At 35.8% G+C, this 21,280-nt stretch overlaps 1 protein-coding gene across 6 annotated transcripts in view; it reads right to left on the bottom strand.

The window, feature by feature from the left end:
* Positions 1 to 2,119: 2,119 nt before the first annotated feature.
* LOC126881703 (zinc finger protein 239-like) overlaps positions 2,120 to 21,280 on the bottom strand; it is a 47,240-nt gene continuing 28,079 nt past the window's right edge. The window contains exon 3 of one of the 6 annotated variants that reach the window (XM_050646115.1): positions 2,120 to 6,047. In XM_050646115.1, coding sequence (XP_050502072.1) covers positions 5,218 to 6,047 — 830 coding nt within the window. In that variant the 3' untranslated portion in view covers positions 2,120 to 5,217. The other 5 variants (XR_007696964.1, XM_050646113.1, XR_007696963.1 and 2 more) reach the window with 5 other exon arrangements.

Genomic DNA, 21,280 nt, shown 5'->3' with positions numbered 1-21,280 from the left:
CTGTATAATGCCATATAAAGGCATTACAATAATTTCTAAGCTCCATGAAAAGATGAAGAAATTAGTGATGGTGTATGTATAATAGGCATTAAAAATATAAATTACAGTATTAAAATTTAAAATAGTTGCAATTTAGAATAATAGGCATAGCACTTAACAGTATGTTGTATAAGAGTATACTAAAATCACAATCTTCTTCTTTAGGTGCCGTGTCTGTGTTCAGACGTTGGCCGTCATCATGTTTACAATTTCTTGAAATCTCTCTCTATCGGCTGCTGCGCGAAATAATTCTTCTACTGTGCAGCCACACCATTGTCTAATATTACGCAGCCATGAAAGTTTCTTTCGACCAATCCATCTCTTTCCCTCCACTTTTCCTTGTATTATAAGGCGAAGCAGATGGTATTTAGGTCCTCTAATTATATGGCCGAAGTATTCTGTTTTTCTCCTCTTTATGATGCTTATGAGCAGACGTTCTGAATTCAGCATTTGAAGAACATCTTCATTGGAAGTGTGCGAAACCCACGATATCTTTAGGATTCGTCGATAGCACCACAATTCGAATGCTTCTATTTTGTTTAGCATTGTGGTTTTTAACGTCCATGTCTCACAACCATACAATAGGATAGACCACACATAACATTTCAGCACCTTCTTTCGAATATTCATCGACAGGTTTCTGTTACATAAAACTGGTTTCCAGGTCATAAAAGCCTTCCGTGATATTTCGATCCTAGTTATTATCTCTTCATCAGAGTCACAATTTACATTTAACCAGCTGCCAAGGTACTTGAAATGATTTACCCGTTCTAACTCCTCTCCATCAAGAGAAAGCTGACCTTGATCTATATTAATCTTTCCAACTGCCATCCACTTTGTCTTTGAAATGTTGATTTTAAGGCCTCTCCGATAACTTGCTTCACTGACTAGATTTAGTAGTGTCTGAAGATCTTGTAAATTTTCAGCAAGAATGGCTGTATCGTCAGCGTATCTAATATTGTTGATTACTTCTCCGCCTAGCCTTACTCCCTCTTGTCTGTCATCCAAAGCCTCCCTAAAGATTTCTTCAGGGTACAGATTAAAAAGAGTGGGTGATAAAACACAACCTTGTCGTACTCCACGTTTTATCGGCAGTTTTTCAGTACAACTATCTCCAATTTGGATAGAGGCTACTTGATTGTAATATAAGTATTTCAGCAGTCTTATATCGTAGTGGTCAAGTCCTGCTGCCTGCAGGCAATCGAAAAGTGTATCATGTTGTACTCGGTCGAATGCCTTCTCGAAGTCGATGAAACAAACATAAACGTTCTTTCGGAATTCACAACTTTTTTGTAATAGAACGCGCATACAAAATAGTGCTTCTCTAGTTCCTAGACCATTTCTAAATCCAAATTGCTTATTACCCGTTCTAGTTTCGCACAGAAGGAATACTCGGTTTTGTATAATACGTAAAAGTATCTTAAGTGTGTGACTCATCAAACTGATTAGTCTAAAATCGCTGCATTTGGTGGGCCTGCTTTTCTTTGGTAATGTTATAAACAGTGACTCCTACCAATCATCTGGTATTTTTCCTTCGTTGTAAATTTTGTTAAAGAAAGTAGTCAAGTAGGTAATGTTTTCCTCATCATAAAGTTTAAGTAGCTCAACAGGGATTTGATCTGGTCCAGGTGCTTTATTGTTTTTGGCTTGTTGTATTGCTTTTATGACTTCTGACTTCAGTATACTGGGTATACTTTATAAAATCACAATAAAGATGTACTAATAAAAATAAACAAACCAAGACACGTTTAATGCTACTAGGAGCACTCCCGAATCATGATTTACAATGTATAAACTTTGTAAATCATGATTTGAGAGTGCTCCTCGTAAGATTTAACGTGTCTTGGTTTGTTTATTTTTATTAGTGCATCTTTCTTGTGATTGTAGTACTAGCCAGATCAAAGAACAATCTGACCCCAAAAAAATGAAGGAATGATGAAAATTTGGGAATATGTACTTGAAATTGTCTATTATTATATAAGAAAAAGTTTACATTTCTACATCCCCTCCATTTTACAAAAATGGAGGGGAATGCCCCCCTCTTGAAGGTGAAAAATATACATTCAAAATAAGACCGGAATTGGATAAAATGACTAATAGAAATATACTTTATTGTCATGAAAAATTTAACAATTTTATAGACAAAGCTTACAAGAATCATAAATAAAAATAATAACAAATACAATTTACTAAAATTATAAAAATCGTCAATATAAATAAAACATAATAAAGTGAAATAAAAATCAGTAACAATCTATTGCAAAATAAAAAAAAAATTGCAAATTGCTTAATCTACCCTAAGCAATTTAATAAGTTATGCTGCTGCATATGACACTCAAATATAGATTCAGATTCTACTTATACATAAGAATACTGTAATTTCTTAGTTATTGGTTAAGAAACTCTGCTATTTAATAATATGCTCTTTCAGATAAATAGGCTTTTGTCATTTTACGGAACTTGGGGAAAGATGTTCATTGCTCAATGTAAAATCATTAGCGATATGGACGAAATTAAGATAACCTGGATGACATATTTTAAGGAAGTATTAAACAAAGGGGCACAACCACCATTACAACAACAGAGGCAGCAGCAGGCACGGCAGGAGGTACAACAACAAGAGCTGGGGGAAGATGGAGAAGAAAATGAATTAACTAGACCCCCAACGCTAGAGGAGGTCCAAACGGCAATCCACATACAAAAAAGCCATAAAGCACCGGGAATAGATAAAATACCGGCAAACTACTAAAGAAAGGAGGAAGGAATTTGACACAACAGATGTATCAGCTAATACGAGAGATATGGATAGAAGAAGAAATCCCCCAACAATGGAAGAAAAGTATAATCTGCCCTATTCATAAAAAAGGAGACAAACTGTTGTGTCAGAATTATAGAGGCATCTCTCTACTTTGTTCGGGATACAAAATATTCAAACATCCTTAATCGAAGACTTCAACCTCTCACGGAAAAAATCATTGGGAAATATCAAGCAGGGTTTAGGCAAAATAGATCTACCATTGACCAACTATTTACAGTTAAACAAATACTAGCCAAAGCATGGGAATATGACATGGACGTTTACAATCTCTTTGTAGATTTTAAACAAGCCTATGATTCAATAGATAGAACAATTCTACCTAATATATTGGAAGAATTTGGCATACCATCAAAATTAATACGACTAGTGCAAATGACAATGACAGAAACAGAAGCACAAGTATGTATTCAAGGACAGATCACTGATGCGTTTACGATAACGCAAGGACTGAAACAAGGCGACGGACTGGCTCCAACGCTTTTTAATCTTGTTCTTGAATATGTAATTAGACGGTTGACGGTAAGCGGAAATAACATACTTACAAACAAATCTACCCAATTAGCAGCATAAGCGGATGATATAAACATAATGAGCAGAACAATGAATGCAGCGGAAGAAACCTACGTTGAGTTGAAACAGAGTGCAGAAGCAGTAGGGCTAGCAATAAACACAAATAAAACAAAACTACTCATACAAACCAGATCAAATAGACCGGCGCAACAACACTTTATTGACGATATAGAACATGTGAATAGATTCACGTACCTAGGAATGGATCTGGTTGCAAGCAATGAAGAAGAACCGGAAATAAATAGAAGGCTTGTGCTGGCAAATAAAGCCTATTTCGCGATGAGCCACATATTTAAATCACGAGACGTACACCGGAAAACAAAACTCCGGGTATATAAAACAATAATCAGGCCCATAGTAAGTTATGGCTGCGAAACATGGGTGGTGACACAGAAATCTGCCAATGCATTAGATGTGTTTGAAAGAAAAGTATTACGTAGGATACTGGGCCCAATAATCCTGTGATCTTTGAAGTGGCTTCTGCAATGTGTTGTTCTTCTGAGGCCAAACAGATATCTTATTGCTCTTTTTTGTAATTTAAAAATAACATCGGATTGGGCAGCTGTACCAGAACCCCAAAAAGGCAGACCATATCGAAGATGGGACTCGAACAATGAAAAGTATGTTATTTTGGAAGAGGCTAAATTCATTTCCTTCGAAACAGATCTTATTGCAAAGCAAGCTGAGAATAGTTTCTTGCTTAACACATCGATATGAAGGGACCATTTAAGGTTGCTATCTAAAAAAATACCAAGAAACTTTGTTTCTGATCTGAAACGATACTGATCTGGCTGTTATGAAGAGGTGAGGGTTGAAGAGTTCCTTTATAGGATAATGCTACTGTTTTATCTACGTTAAAAGAGAGTAAATTAGAATCGGACCAGGATTTTATTGTGAGTAGATCAGAAGTTATAGTAGCATGAAGAGTTGCGATATTTGAGTTGCTCCAAGTGATACTGGTATCGTCAGCAAAACGAAAAACTTTTCCATCGATTTTTAAACTAGTGATGTCATTAATAAAGGTAAGGAAAAGTAGAGGAGCCAATACTGAACCTTGTGGTACCCCACATACAACATTTTTGAGACTAAAGTCTGTATGATTTGCTCTAACCAGTTGTTTCCTATTATCCAAGTAAGATTGAAAAGAAATACCTCGAATTCCACAGAAATCTAGTTTTTTTATCAAAATGTGATTTACACAATCAAAGTATTGTCACATCACACATCACCGACGATATATGGTTACGAGGTTACGGCTCTGCTTTGGGAATTCTCTACAGCACTCCAACAGTCCTCGTTCGACTAGTTTCTCGACCCGTCGAATACTCTCGAACAGCGTAGATTGGATTAGCTGGTTTTCCCTAGAATGTACCGTTAGGTATGGAATAAAGTGGCGTAACAGTTAACAGTATTCTTCAAGGTGTTTATTCTCATAAGCGTTTTCAAACGTATAAATGAAATAAAACAAATGCGTCATTGCCTCAAATTTCACACTGCTAAGGGTTTTCTATTTCATTTCATTTATTTCAGTCATTTATTGTATTTATACACTGGTATTTATTCTTATATTTCCCCAAAGGCCTATGTCCAACGTTGGATAGAAATAGGCTAAAGAAGATTTATTCTTATATACTATATGGATAATTTTATATACATATTGCACTACATTCTTTCTCCTATTGTTTCGATTAGATTCGATTAATCATCCGGCTCGAAGGACCAGTGACATTCACTAGATTTTTTTGCAGTATGTATATGTTCTTTCTACATAAAGGTTGTTAAACCCTCTGCTAAGGGTTTTCTTCAGTTTGCATGATAGTACTATCTTTCAAAGAATGAACGTGCATTCTCATAGTATGTTTTTTCAAATCACCTGACTGAGCAAATGATTTTAAACAAATTTCACACTGATAAGGTTTTTCGCCAGTGTGTCTTCTGATATGTATTTTCAAAGAACCCCTTTGTGAAAACGACTTGGAACAAATTTCACATTGATATGGCTTTTCCCCAGTATGCACTTTCATATGATCTTTCAAATTAAGTGCTTGGGAAAACGACTTTGAACACATTTCGCATTGATAAGGCTTTTCTCCAGTATGAATTCTGATGTGTATACTAAGACAAGTTGAGTCAGAAAACGACTTGGAACAAATTCTGCATTGATAAGGTTTCTCCCCAGTGTGCTTTCTCATATGTCTTTTCAAATCTTGTCTTCGGGAAAAGTCCTTCAAACAGATTTCGCATTGATAAGGTTTTTCTCCCGTATGAACTCTCATATGTGTTTTAAGATCACTTGATTGATAAAATGACTTAGAGCAAACTTCACACTGATAAGGTTTTAAGCCAGTGTGCTTTCTGACATGTATGTTCAAAACACAACTATGCGAAAACCGCTTCGAACAAATTTTACATTGATAAGGTTTCTCTCCAGTGTGAATTTTTTTATGGGAGATAAGGCTACTACGTCGATGAAACCATTTAAAGCATATTTCACATTGGTGAGTTTTTTCATAGTGAGTTTGATGATGTCTTTTTAATTCATTCTTTCGAGAAAACTGCTTGCAACAAACTGGACATGAATTTTCTTCAATGTGCAAACTATTATTTGACTCTTGATAACCTAAAATAAAAACCAAACTATAAAAACTTGTTGACGGTAACAATGATAGGTGCGATTTTTAAAAACCAACGAAGAAAGTATTAAATTTACAGTATTGATAAGAACCTTTATTAAATGTAACGTAAATGCAACGAACGAAATGGTTGCAATCGGGGATGGCACGCGTCCAGGTGTCCTGGTTCAATCGGAGAGAAGAGGATATGGGTCTACTGATGATGGGGCAAAAAAGCCCCGAAACCGGTATATAATCTTCCTGCACTCTCTGATTAAACTAGAATATAATGCTGCTGCAATTTCGGGTTGCAACGAAATTGAAAATGTTTAGACATTTTTAATGTAAATGAGCAAAATTTCAAATTAATAAATTCAGAATTCAAAACAGTTTACTTATCAGCTATAATTATTTAATTAATATAAAAAGATATTTATCAATGTTCTTTTTATTAAAAAATCGCTGTTCGAAATTATGACACACCTTTGGAAGCATTTCAGCGGTTATTAGACTACATTAATGCACTATTCGTCGTCTTAGTTATGTCAATGAAGCAGGAATAGTATTATACATTTTAATTTTTAAACAACTTCATAGGAAGAAGCCAATGGAATTTACATCGGGGTATATTGTTGGCCATCTAATACTCATTAAATCCTCATTCATTAAAGCCTTAGGTTTATGCTATAATGCGAAAGTTTGCCGTGCATCTAATTTGAACAAACAGATCTGTTAACTCTAATAACACTAGGTATGGTGAACCAGGATTTTCATGAGCCCAATAATGGTAGCTGTGTCGATTTACACTAACAATGGTCGATCATGTAAGTAATAACACTATTTTAGAGACATTTATTGTGAATATTTTGAAAGCCCAATTAATTGATATATTTACTACAGAATAACTAATTTTTCTTACACTCGGGAAAAGTAATTAGATGCATTGAAAAATATAAATTATATTGTAATACAGAATATACATATCTACAGTATATCGCAATAGTATGATAAGAAATTGTATGGCAAAACAAACTTCTCATTAATAAGTATTGTAATGTGATTTACTAATAAATTTACACCTATTTTATTTAGTTTTTATTTTGCACTTATATTAATTTATTTGCACTTAACATTATTTTAAATTTATCAACACTAAAACATAATTGATTAAAATTTATATTTCCTGACAACAACAGGCACTTACTATAGACTAAGAGCCGCTATAGGTGAAATTTCTTAATCATTTTAGGCACAATGAGACCCTATAACTTTAATAATAGAACCTAAAAGAAAAGGTTTGAACACTGTGCCGTCACTTTTCAATGGCACATGCGTCGAAAGTGGCGCATCAAACTTTCCACTTATGGAGGGATACATATATTAAAAAATACCCTCCCTCACCACCAGAATTCATTTCTTTTTCATTTATTTAAGTTCTATGGGATTAAGATATAAGATTCATCGTAATTTTAACCCACCACCCCCTTACCCCGGCCCCCACTATCAAAAACTTTATTTTTGATTTTATTTTTTTTTTGGTGGGATGCAATCAATTTTAAAATTTCAAAAGATTCACACGCATAGTTAAGGCTTTTATAAAACACGTCTATTTTTTATAGACCTGTAGGTTGAGTGTACATAACCTCAAAAAATTTAAAGAATCTTTTTTTTTGAGAAAAGTATATAACTTTTTTTTTGGGGTAGCTGCAGATCTATTTTTTTTAATCTTGTGTATTTTATCAAACACTATATTTCTAATTTTTTTTCAGATTTTTCTGTAACGCTGGTCGCCTTCAAAAATCCAAAAACTGTTTTTTAAGGGGGTTTTGAACGTGTTTCTCCCATTTTTAAATATTCTAAAGGACTCAGTTACTTCGTTGTACGTCTTTACATATAACTTATAAAATCAAAATTGATTTGATATATTATGAAATCTATAAAATAGGGAAAATCCCCAAAAACCCCCCAAAAAACAGTTTTTCGGATTCTTGAAGGTGGCGAGCCTTACGGAAAATCTGAAAAAATTATAAATATAGTGTTGGATAAAACACACAAGATTAAGAAAAAATTAGACCTGCAGCTATTCCCCAAAAAAAAATTATACGCTTTTTTGAAATTTTTTTTTTAAATTTTTTTGAGGTTAGGTACACTCTACCTACGGGCTATAAAAAATTGACATGTTTTATAAAGAGTGAATTTTTTGAAATTTTAAAATTGATTGGATCCCAGCAAAAAAATAAAAACGAAAAATGAATTTTTTTTGATGGTGGGGACAGGGGGAAAGGGGTGGTGGGTTAAAATTACGCTGAATCTTATGTGTTAATCACATAGAACTTAAAAAATAAAAAAAATTGAATTCTGTTAGTAAGGGAGGGTAACTTTTAATTTATTTATCCCGTCCATAAGTGGAAAGTTTGATGTGCCACTGAAACGCATGTCGACGCATGTGCCACTGAAAAGTGACGACACAGTGTTCAAACCTTTTCCTTTAGGTTCTACTATTTAAGTTATAGGGTCCCATCGTGCCTAAAATGATTAAGAAATTTCACCTATAGCCTATAGCGGCTCAGTCTACTAGACTTTACGACACAATATATTCATTCAGATTCGAACCTGTGATTGGGATGCCCTTCGGTACTGGTCGGGGTAGACTCAGGGAGCTTCTTCTGCGGAGGTTCCAGGACTCCTGAGCCGGTTGTAGAGGTTTGAGGGAGGCTCGGCTCCACATAGTGGGGTCATTCAAAAGCCTCACAGCCCAACTGCTTCTTCTAGATTGTAGAAGATGCTCCCTGGTGGTCAGTATGCTCACAGGCTACTGTAGATTCCGACGGCACCTTCATCTGCTTGGACTGGCGGATGGCTGTGCCGTCTATGTAATGACGAGGAGGAAACCTCCTCACCATGTCCTCTGGGGACGCCCGACATTGGCCTATCAGAGATGGCAGATCCTGGGATCGGCACCTATGTATCCGAGCTAGGTGAGGGAGTTGCATTTTAAGAGACTTGTGGCTTTTTGTGAGGCCATAAGATTTCTGGGAAATTAGAGGTTCGGGGTGGCATCGGCAAGAGGAGCTCAGATTTGCAGACTTTGCTGATTCTGATTGTGCATTCTCATTGTGTGTTTTTTCAAAGCGCCTGACTGAGAAAATGATTTTAAACAAATTTCACACTGATAAGGTTTTTCGCCAGTGTGTTTTCTGATATGTACTTTCAAAGCATTCCTTTGTGAAAACGACTTGGAACAAATTTTACACTGATAAGGTTTTTCGCCAGTGTGTTTTCTGATATGTACTTTCAAAGCACTCCTTTTTGAAAACGACTTGGAACAAATTTCACATTGATGTTGATAAGGTCTTTCTCTGGAGTGTGTCATCATATGTTCTTTCAACGTACCTGCACGGGAAAACGACTTTGAACACATTTCGCATTGATAAGGTTTTTCGCCAGTGTGTTTTCTTATATGTACTTTCAAAGTCCTTGTCTGTGAAAACGGCTTGGAACAAACTTCACATTGATAAGGCTTTTCCCCAGTATGCAGGTTCATATGATCTTTCAAATTAAGTGCTTGGGAAAACGACTTTGAACACATTTCGCATTGATAAGGCTTTTCTCCAGTATGAATTCTGATGTGTATTCTAAGATAACCTGACTCAGAAAACGACTTGGAACAAGTTCTGCATTGATAAGGTTTCTCCCCAGTGTGCTTTCTCATATGTCTTTTCAAATCTTGTCTTCGGGAAAAGTCCTTCAAACAGATTTCGCATTGATAAGGTTTTTCTCCGGTATGAACTCTCATATGTGTTTTAAGATCACTTGATTGATAAAATGACTTAGAGCAAACTTCACACTGATAAGATTTTAAGCCAGTGTGCTTTCTGACATGTACGTTCAAAACACAACTATGCGAAAACCGCTTCGAACAAATTTTACATTGATAAGGTTTCTCTCCAGTGTGAATTTTTTTATGGGAGATGAGACTACTATGTCGATGAAACCATTTAAAGCATATTTCACATTGGTGAGTTTTTTCATAGTGAGTTTGATGATGTCTTTTTAATTCATTCTTTCGAGAAAACTGCTTGCAACAAACTGGACATGAATTTTCTTCAATGTGCAAACTATTATTTGACTCTTGATAACCTAAAATAAAAACCAAACTATAAAAACTTGTTGACGGTAACGAAGAAAGTATTAATTAAATTTACAGTATTGATAAGAACCTTTATTAAATGTAACGTAAATGCAACGAACGAAATGGTTGCAATCGGGGACGGCACGCGTCCAGGTGTCCTGGTTCAATCGGAGAGAAGAGGATATGGGTCTACTGATGATGGGGCAAAAAGCCCCGAAACCGGTATAGAATCTTCCTGCACTCTCTCATTAAACTAGAATATAATGTTGCTGCAGTTTCGGGTTGCAACGAAATTGAAAATGTTTATACGTTTTTAATGTAAAATGGGCAAAACTTCAAATTAATAAATTCAGAATTAAAAACAGTTTACTTATCAGCTATAATTATTTAATTAATACAAAATGACATCCATCAATGTTCATTTTATTAAAAAGTCGCTGTTCGAAATTATGACAAACATTTCAAAGCATTTCAGCGGTTATTAGACTACATTAATGCACCATTCGTCGTCTTAGTTACATATGGTAATGAAGCAGGAATGGTACTATAAATCTTAATTTTTAAACAACTCCATAGGAAGAAGCCTTAGGAAGTTAAATCGGGGTATATTATTGGCCATCTATACTTGTTCAATCCGCATTCATTAAAGCCTTAGAATGCGAAAGTGTGCGTGCATCTAAGTTAAACAAACAAATATGTTTCCTCTAATAACTCTAGATATGGTGAACTCTAGGATTTTCATGAGCCCAATAATCGCAGCTGTGTCGATTTACAGTAACAATGGTCAACCATGTATTCCAGAAAAGTTATATCAAAGTAATAACACTATTTTAGAGACATTTATTGTAAATATTTTGAAAGCCCAATTAATTGATATATTTACTACAGAATAACTAACTTTTCTTACTCTCGGGAAAAATAATTAGATGCGCATTGAAAAATATAAATTACATTGTAATACAGAATATACGTATCTATTCGCCGTGTGCAAGTACTTGGAGGGGATACGAGAAACGATCGTGCGCGAATAGCGGAGAGATCTTGTAACTTTCTTAAATAATTCATTGTCAATTCAAATTTGAATTGAAAATGACGTATATTTCATATCTACTGTCAATGAAGAAGAAAAATTATATGTTGCTCCACAATATTGATATGATATGCAATTATTATATAAAAGTAAATTTAATTGTTTTTTGCTTGTACATTTTAATAATTAATTTTATTTACTACATACAGTTGTTTACCTTTTAATTACATAACCTTAATATTACTTTTTTTTCTTATAATTTTTTGGGTTGTGGCCTTGACAATTGTCCAGTAACCAGGACCAATATGATTGGCCAATATAATCAAAAGTGCGAAAAATGTTGCCGAGCTTTGAAACCAGGTGTCGCTTTTCCGAACTTGCACGGTCCCAATAGTATGTTGTATAAGAGTATGATAAGAAGTTGCATGGAAAAACAAACTTCTCATTAATAAGTATTGTAATGTGATTTACTAATAAATTTACACCTATTTTATTTAGTTTTTATTTTGCACTTATATTAATTTATATACACTTAACATTATTTTAAATTTACCAACACTAAAACATATTATAATTGATTACAATTTATATTTCCCGACAACAATACGCACTTACTAGACTTTACGATACAATATTTTCATTCAGATTCGAATCTGTGATTGTGTGCCCTTCAGTACTGGTCGGGGTAGACTCAGGGAGCTTCTTCTGCGGAGGTTCCATGACTCCTGGGCCAGTTGTAGAGGTTTGAGGGAGGCTAGGCTCTACATATTGGGGCCATCCAAAAGTCTCACAGCCCAACTGCTTCTTCTAGAACGTAGAATGTGCTCCCTGGTGGTCAGTATGCTTACAGGCCACTGTAGACTCCGACGGCACCTCCATCTGTTTGGACTGGCGGAAGACTCAAAGTGCCGTCTATGTAATGACGAGGAGGAAACCTCCTCACATGTCCTCTGGGAATGCCCGGCATTGGCCTATCAGAGGTGGCAGATCCTGGGATCGGCATCTATGCAGCCGAGCCAGGTGAGGGAGGTGCCTTTTCTTTTAAGAGACTTGTGGCTTTCTGTGATTCCATAATGTTTCTGGGGGATTAGACGTTCGGGGTGGCATCGGCAAGAGGAGCCCAGATTTGCAGACCTTGCTGATTCTGAATGTGCATTCTCATATTATGTTTTTTTGATATCACCTGACTGAGAAAATGATTTTAAACAAATTTCACACTGATAAGGTTTTTCGCCACTGTGTTTTCTGATACGTACTTTCAAAGCACTCTTATGCGAAAACGAGTTAAAACAAATTTCACATCAGAAAATTTCAGAGAGTAAGTTTCTCTATATGTGCTAAACAGTGACCTATATGGAATTCGAATCGAGTTGGGGGCATTTCTCATCATGTTACCCAGCTAGGCCCTTTCACATTGCTAAGAGTTTTCTCATTGCTAAGAGTGTGGCCCATTGCTAGGCCCTTTCACATTGCTAAGAGTGTGCATCCGTACCTGTTCTTTCGATGAATGAATGTGCATTCTCATAGTATGTTTTTTCATATCACTCGATTGAGCAAATGATTTTAAACAAATTTTACATTGATATGGTTTTTCGCCAGTGTGTTTTCTGATATGTACTTTCAAAACACTCTTATGCGAAAACGAGTTAAAACAAATTTCACATTGATAAGGCCTTTCTCCAGTATGCATTTTCATATGTCCTTTCAAAGTACCTACGTGGGGAAATGACTTTGAACATATTTCGCATTGATAAGGTTTTTCGCCGGTGTGTTTTCTTATATGTACTTTCAACGCACTCCTTTGTGAAAACCCCTTGGAACAAATTTCACATTGATAACGTTTTTCTCTAGAGTGTGTCCTCATATGCTCTTTCAAATTACCTGCACGACAAAATGAATTTGAACAAATCTCGCAATGATAAGGTCTCTCGCCAGTGTGCTTTCTCATATGTACTTTCAAATCATCTCTTCGGGAATAATAATTCAAACAAATTTCGCATTGATAAGGTTTTTCTCCAATGTGTACCCTCGCATGCCGTTTTAAAGTAGTTTTTCCGGAAAACAACTTCAAGCAAATTTCGCATTGATAAGGTTTTTCTCCCGTATCAACTCTCATATTGTGCTTTTTAACATGTATGTTCAAAGCACTCCTTTGTGAAAACGAATTAGAACAAATTTTACATTGATAAAGTTTCTCTTCAGTGTGCCTTCTTGTATGAGAGTTGAGATAACTACGTCGATGAAACCATTTAAAGCATATTTCGCATTGATGGGTTTTTTCATAGTGCGTTTGAATATGTCTGTTTAATCCATTCTTTCGAGAAAACTGCTTGCAACAAACTGGACATGAATTTTCTTCAATGTGCAAACTATTATTTGACTCTTGATAACCTAAAATAAAAACCAAACTATAAAAACTTGTTGATGGTAACAATGATAGGTGCGATTCTTAAAAACCAACGAAGAAAGGATTAGATTTACTATATTGATAGGAACCTTTATTAAATGTAACTTAAATAAGAATAATAAGAAGAATACACAATTAGTGAGGAACAACAAGGTTTTCGGAAAAATAGGTCCACAATAGACGCCATATTCAGAGCCAGACAAATTCCTGAGAAAGCACTGGAATATAATAAACCTGCATTTATGTGCTTTATAGATCTGACTAAGGCCTTCAATTGTGTAAGATTGGAAGATGTGCTAAGATTGCTAAAGGAGAAAAATCAGCCCAACAAGATGATAAGGATAAAAGGCATTAATACGAAGAACAAAACCAGAATAAAAGACGAGAATGAACTAACACCGGAAGTAGAAATCAACTCGGTAATCAGGCAAGGGGATAGCTTGAGCCCATTGCTTTTTAATTTAGTAATGGACAAAATCATAGAAAACATTAAAGGTACTGGAAAAGGATATAAGATGACGGAAAAACAAATAAAAATCCTCTGTTATGCTGACGACGCAATCTTAATCTATGATAACGAGGATAACCTACAGCGAATGGCACAAACTTTCAATACAGTGGCGAAGAACAACAACATGAAAATATCAACAGCCAAGACAAAATCCCTGGTAGTGTCAAGGGAACCCATAAGATGTAAATTAGTCATTAACAACGAACTAATTGAATAAGTCTCGAGATTCCAATATCTGGAAGTCGAAATATGTAGTTATGGAGATGTTAAAGGGAATGTCCGAAAGCAAGCAAATAAAGCCAATTACGTGTCAGGATGTCTGAGGGATGTCATCTGGAGAAACAAAGATATGAGGCTGGAAGGGAAAGTACGCATATACAAATCATGTGTAAGACCGATCATGACGTACGCGATAGAAACAAGATGTGACAGCAGAAACCAAGAGGATACTGAGAACATCAGAAATGAGAATCCACGAGGAAAAATTTTCCTGTAGTTGGCTGTATACCATTTATTACAAAAAACCATAAAATCCTTTATAAAAGGTATATTTGTTAAAATCCCTATACAAGGCTACATCAAAGACATAACTACACACACCGGCAAAATTAGCCGAACACGTTAAAAATGGGACATGTTTGATGTCTCGTATTTCATAAACCAGTGGTCCGATTTGAGTGATTCTTTTAGTATGTTATAACCTTATTATTTAAGAATATCGTTGTAATAATATTGTTGCTAGACAGGTAAATACCATTTTATACCGGGTGTACCAATCATACTGTGTTTTTTTCTTAAAGTTTGGAACACCCTGTGGAATATTCTAGCATATGTAAAATATTAGAATTAATACTCGATTGTAGACTTAGGCTTACTTAACAATTTCCTTTTCGATTCATTTAGTTATATGAGATAATAAAAAAGTTATGTGCGTTAACAACTATCCATGTCTTTCATCAATAAATCCTCATAGTAGGGGAGGAAAGTATACTAAATTTGCAGTTACTCGAGCGTTATTAGAACCTATTCGATTGTGAAGAGTATGTGCTAAAATCAGAAAAAGGTTAAGTTAAGTTTTCCATAAAGTGTGGGACTTTTCATTTTTTAATTTAATTTTCCATTTGAAACAATCATTTTTCTCCGATTATAGCGCTATTTATCCGTAATTCGAAAAAATATGTCGAATAAAAGTTGCTTATTTTTACGTAAAGAATCCAAATCTGCAATAAAAATTGGGGGCTCTTATTTAAGATTTTAAATTAAATCCCCCACCCCACCTCCGTGGGGGCTCGTGACACCCCACGAAGAGGGGTAGGGGGTAAATTAAAAATTATAAATACGAACCCTGCGATATTTTGCGAAATGAACATCAGATCGTAAAACTGCAAAATACACCTATTCAATATTTTTCAAAAATCTACCGAATGGCACCAAACACGACCCGCCACGGAGGTGGGGTGGGGGGTTACATTAAAATATTAAATAGGAGCCCCCAATTTTTATTGCAGATTTGGATCCTTGACGTAAAAATAAGCAACTTTTATTCGCAACATTTTTCCCTATTATGGATAAATAGCGCTATAATCGGAAAAAACGATTGGTGGAAATGGAAAATTAAATTGAAAAATGGAGAGTCCCACACTTTATGGAAAACTTAACTTAACTTTTTTTGGTTGTAGCACCCACTCTTCACAATCCACTCCAGGTCACAAGAACGCTCGAGTAATTGCAAATTTAGCATACTTTTCTCCCCTACTATGAAGATTTATTGATAAAAAACATGGCTAGTTGTAACTTTTTTTAAAAGCACATAACTTTTTTATTTTCCAACATAAGCAAATGAATCAAAAAAGAAAATGTTAAGAAAGCATAATTCTACAATCGAGTTTTAATTTTAATATTTTAAATATGCTGGAATATTCCACAGGGTGTTCCGAACTTTAAGAAAAAAACACAGTATGCTTGTTACACCCCGTATAAAATGACATTTACCTGTCTAGCAACAATATTATTACACCGATATTCTTAAATAATAAGGTTATAACATACTAAAAGAATCACTCAAATCGGACCACTGGTTTATAAAATACGAGACATCAAACATGTCCCATTTTTAACGTGTTCGGCTAATTTTGCCGGTGTGTGTAGTTTTCAATCGGTTGACCGATCATCATCAGTGCTTTCCTAAAATGTGTATAATCTGATAAAATGATGCAAAGTATTTAAAATTTTGACTAAGGTTATAAAAGTTATAGATTATACTCACTCAGAATCTAACATGCTAGCCACCAAAGTAAAAAATATTTGGGTATAAACCCTTTAAAATTGATCCGTCATAGTAACATATACAAATGATGTGGATTTAAACATGGATGATTAAGATATCCAATGTTTTAGGCTCGAGGTACCATTGAGCTCAATTTGACTAGTTCACATCATGGCTGTATGGAAGCAAGTGACTTTGATAGCGGAAATTCTGAAAGGTGACATGACAGGAATGACAGTTCCACAGGAAGTTATAATTTCCCAGTTGGTTTTGTGATATTTATTGTAAAGTCTGTTAAATTATTAACAATAAAAACAATCTGTTTTTATTGTTCCTGTACTTATTGTCCTCACGTAACCACAGTGGGAACGACGTTTTTATTGTTAATAATTTAACAAACTTTACAATAAATATCACAAAACCAACTGGGAGGTTATAACTTCCTGTGGAACTGTCATTCCTGTCATGTCACCTTTCAGAATTTCCGCTATCAAAGTCACTTGCTTCCATACAGCCATGATGTGAACTAGTCAAATTGAGCTCAATGGTACCTCGAGCCTAAAACATTGGATATCTTAAACATCCATTTGTATAATATGTTACTATGACGGATCAATTTTAAAGGGTTTATACCCAAATATTTTTTACTTTGGTGGCTAGCATGTTAGATTCTGAGTGAGTATTCTATAACTTTTATAACCTTGGTCAAAATTTTAAATACTTGCATCATTTTATCAGATTATACACATTTTAGGAAAGCACTGATGATGATCGGTCGACCGATTTAAAACTAGTTATGTCTTTGATGTGGCCCTGTATAGAGATTTTAACAAATATACCTTTTATAAAGGATTTTATGTTTTTTTAGAAATGAGAACGTTGAGGTCAATAACTGGGAAAACACTGAGAGACAGAATACCGAACGACAGAATAAGAGATCTCTGTAACATACAAGATATAGTACGGTGGGGAAGACAGAGACGACGAAAGTGCAATCAGCATGTGACGAGAATGGACAACGAGAGAACAGCCTGTATGGCCAGGGATTCGAAGCCAACAGGCAAGAGGCCAATAGGAAGGCCCTTTAAAAGGTAGCGAGATAGCTGGCAGTCAACATCACAGCTACGAATACAAGCTCAAAATCGGTAAGGAACAGGCCAAGAGGCCTATTATAAGAAGAAGAAGAACGTAAATAAAATGAGCAAACAAACTAAGTTCTTAATCTAGTAGTGCATAAACCGACAATAAATATCGTTCTACATACAGGTGGACGCCTCTCTGGTTACAACCTCCGAGGCTTTTAAAAATTATAAGCCATGCGGGTGCCAAGACGATCAGAAGATGAGGGAATTTTAAATAATGCACGTCCCATTTGCTCAGAGTGGTAAAGCTCTAACGAGAAGATTGCCTAAGTACTCCAAAAAGGGTAAATAAATTAAACATTAAAAATGTATGAACATTTTCAATTTCGTTGCAACTCGAAATGCGGCAGCATTATATTCTAGTTCAATCATAGAGTGCAGGAAGAGTCTATACCGGTTTCGGGGCTTTTTTGCTCCATCATCAGTAGACCCATATCCTCTCCTCTCCCATTGAACCAGGATACCTCGACGCGTGCCGTCCCGGATTGCAACGAACGAAATGGTTGCAATCGGGGACGGCACGCGTCGTGGTATCCTGGTTCAATCGGAGAGAAGAGGATATGGGTCTACTGATGATGGGGCAAAAAAGCCCCGAAACCGGTATAGACTCTTCCTGCACTCTCTGATATAACTAAAATATAATGAACTATTTTGATTGGTTAGATTAATTTCAAACACTGAGAGACAGAATACCGAACGACAGAATAAGAGATATCTGTAACATACAAAATATAGTACGATGGGGAAGACAGAGACGACGAGAGTGGAATCAGCATGTGACGAGAATGCCAACAGGCAAGAAACCAATAGGAAGGCCCTTTAAAAGGTGGTGAGATAGCTGGCAGTCAACATCACAGCTACGAATACAAGCTCAAAATCTTAAGGAACAGGCCAAGAGGCCTATTATAAGAAGAAGATTTTGATTGTGAAATAAGCCTCAATTAAATTGAAGAAATAATTTTATTAACGTTTCGACGCTCAAATCGGATGTTGTTGTCAAAATACAAAATATTACTAATTCAAACAAAAATGTTATTGCTTAGTATAAAATTCTACTAATAATTTATTTAATCTGACTCATTTATATCGTCAATTCAGACATATATTATACATTTTAAAGTAGAAGACTTTAAAATGATATTGTCAATATTTATAAGTTGCGTCCTTGGGACGAGTTTACTGAAAGATTCGTTTACCGTTTCGTTCGTTGCAATCCGTTACGGCACGCGTCGAGGTATCCTGGTTCAATCGGAGAAAAGAGGATATGGATCTACTGATGATGGGGCAAAAAAGCCCCGAAATCGGTATAGACTCTTCTGCACTCTCTGATTGAAATAGAATATAATGCTGCTGCAGTTTCGGGTTCCAACGAAATTGAAAATGTTTATACATTTTTAATGTAAAATGAGCAAACTTCAAATTAATAAATTCAGAATTCAAAACAGTTTACTCATCAGCTATAATTATTTAATTAATACAAGATGATATCCATCAATGTTCATTTTATTAAAAATTCGCTGTTCGAAATTATGACAAACATTTGGAAGCATTTCAGCGGTTATTAGACTACATTAGTGTGCAGTAATGGTATTATAAATTTTAATTTTTTAACAACCCCATAGGAAGAAGCCAATGGAAGTCAAATCGGGGTATATTGTTGGCCATCTAATACTCGTTCAATCCTCATTCATTAAAGCCTTAGTTTATGCTATAATGTGAAAGTGTGCCGTGCATTTAATTTTAACAAACAAATATGTTTCTTCTAATAACTCTAGATATGGTTAACTCTAGGATTTTCATGAGCCCAATAATGGCAGCTGTGTCGATTTACAGTAACAATGGTCAACCATGTATTCCAGAAAACCATGTATTCCAGATCAAAGTAATAACACTATTTTAGAAACATTTATTGTGAATATTTTGAAAGCCCCATTAATTGATATGATATTTACTAAAGAATAACTAACTTTTCTTACTCTCGGGAAAAATAATTAGATGCGCATTGAAAAACATAAATTATATTGTAATACAGAATATACGTTTCTATAGTATGTTGTATAAGAGTATGATAAGAAGTGGCATGGAAAAACAAACTTCTCATTAATAAGTATTGTAATGTGATTTACTAATAAATTTACACCTATTTTATTTAGTTTTTATTTTGCAGTTATATTAATTTATTATACTTAACATTATTTTAAATATACCAATACTAAAACATATAATAGATTACAATTTATATTTTCCGACAACAATACTACGCACTTACTAGACTTTACGATACAATATTTTCATTCAGAATGAATGAACGATTTAAACTATTCGATATCCCTGCTTCGGGAATTCTCTACGGAACTCCAACAGTCCTCGTTCGACTAGTTTCTCGATTCGTTGAATACTCTCGAATGCAGAAGGAGTCTCGAACAGCGTAGTTTGGATTAGCTGGATTTCTCTAGAATATACTAGAAGCAGGTTAATGTACCGTTAGGTATGGAATAAAGTAGCGTAACAGTATTCTTCAGTCTACTTCGTATATACGCTTTCAAATGTGTAAATGAAATAAAACAAATGTGTCATTGTGTAAAATTTCACATTGCTAAGGGTTTTCTAGAGTTTGCATCTATACCTGTTCTTTCTAAGAATGAATGTGCATAGTTGCCCTCAGTGAAGAGTTCTATCCCCCCTGTTGTGGTGCCTTGTGGTTGGCGGCCTTCTTCAGCGACTGTCCGAACAAAGTATGTATAAGCCTACGCCGATGACGGAGTTTTACTGATTGAGAGGCTCTTCCCGGGAACAGTGCACGAGGTCGCTCAGGTGGCCCTCGGGCTTTTTGAAGAATGGTGCTGAGGGCAGTCACTCGGGGTTAATACTGAGAAGACTGCTGTGGTTCCGTTTACTCGGAGAAGGGTCATCGGATCTACTAGCTAGAGAGTTTAGCTACTATGAGAAAGAATTATCGATTTCCAAGTCAGTGAAGTATCTAGGAGTGATCCTGGATTCTAAACTGACATGGAAGGAACATCTGGATGCCAAGTTGAAGAAGGCCGCTGCAGCTTACTAGGCGTGCAGAAGAGCTTCCGGAGCCAAATGGGGTCTGCAGCCAAAAATTTTACATTGGATATACCAATCCATGGTAAAGCCGCAAAGCTGACGTATGCGGCAATCGTGTGGTGGCCCCGGGCTAGACTGTCTTCAGTCAAGGTCCAGTTGGCTTACATACAGCGGGTGGCATGCGTTGGCATCTCAGGAGCCATGAGGACCACTCCCACAGCAGCTCTTGAGGTTCTGCTGGATACAGCTCATTGTAGAGCACGAAGCCATGATGGCAGCCTATTGTCTCAACTGCTCTGGATATTGGTTGGAATGAAAGGGCAGATGTGCCACTGTGACATTTGCTGACAGGCTATCGAGTGTTGTCCTGTGCTTTCTAGGGCTCCTCAATTTGAGTTCTCATCCTCCTTCTTGGTTCAATTTCCTGACCGGGGTGAGTGGGTAGAACGAGAACCCACACTAATCTGTCGGAAGGGGCTCACCTGGTTTACAGATGGGTCTAGAATGGACGAGCGGGCAGGTGCTGGAGTGTATGGTGGTGGAGTCAGATTTGAGTCTAACCTGGCTCTCGGCTCTCATGCATAAGTCTTTCAAGCCGAAATCTTTGCAATCCTGGTATGTGCTCAAGAGATTACAGACAGGGTTTGCTCTGACAGCCAGGCAGCGCCAAGGGCTTTGGAAGCGCCCAAGATCAGCTCTAAG

The sequence above is a fragment of the Diabrotica virgifera genome, chromosome 3 (assembly GCF_917563875.1).
Source record: "Diabrotica virgifera virgifera chromosome 3, PGI_DIABVI_V3a".
NCBI classification, from domain to species: Eukaryota; Metazoa; Arthropoda; class Insecta; order Coleoptera; family Chrysomelidae; genus Diabrotica; species Diabrotica virgifera.
The sequence above is the reverse complement of the archived record's forward strand: the minus strand, read 5'-3'. Positions and strand labels throughout refer to the sequence as shown.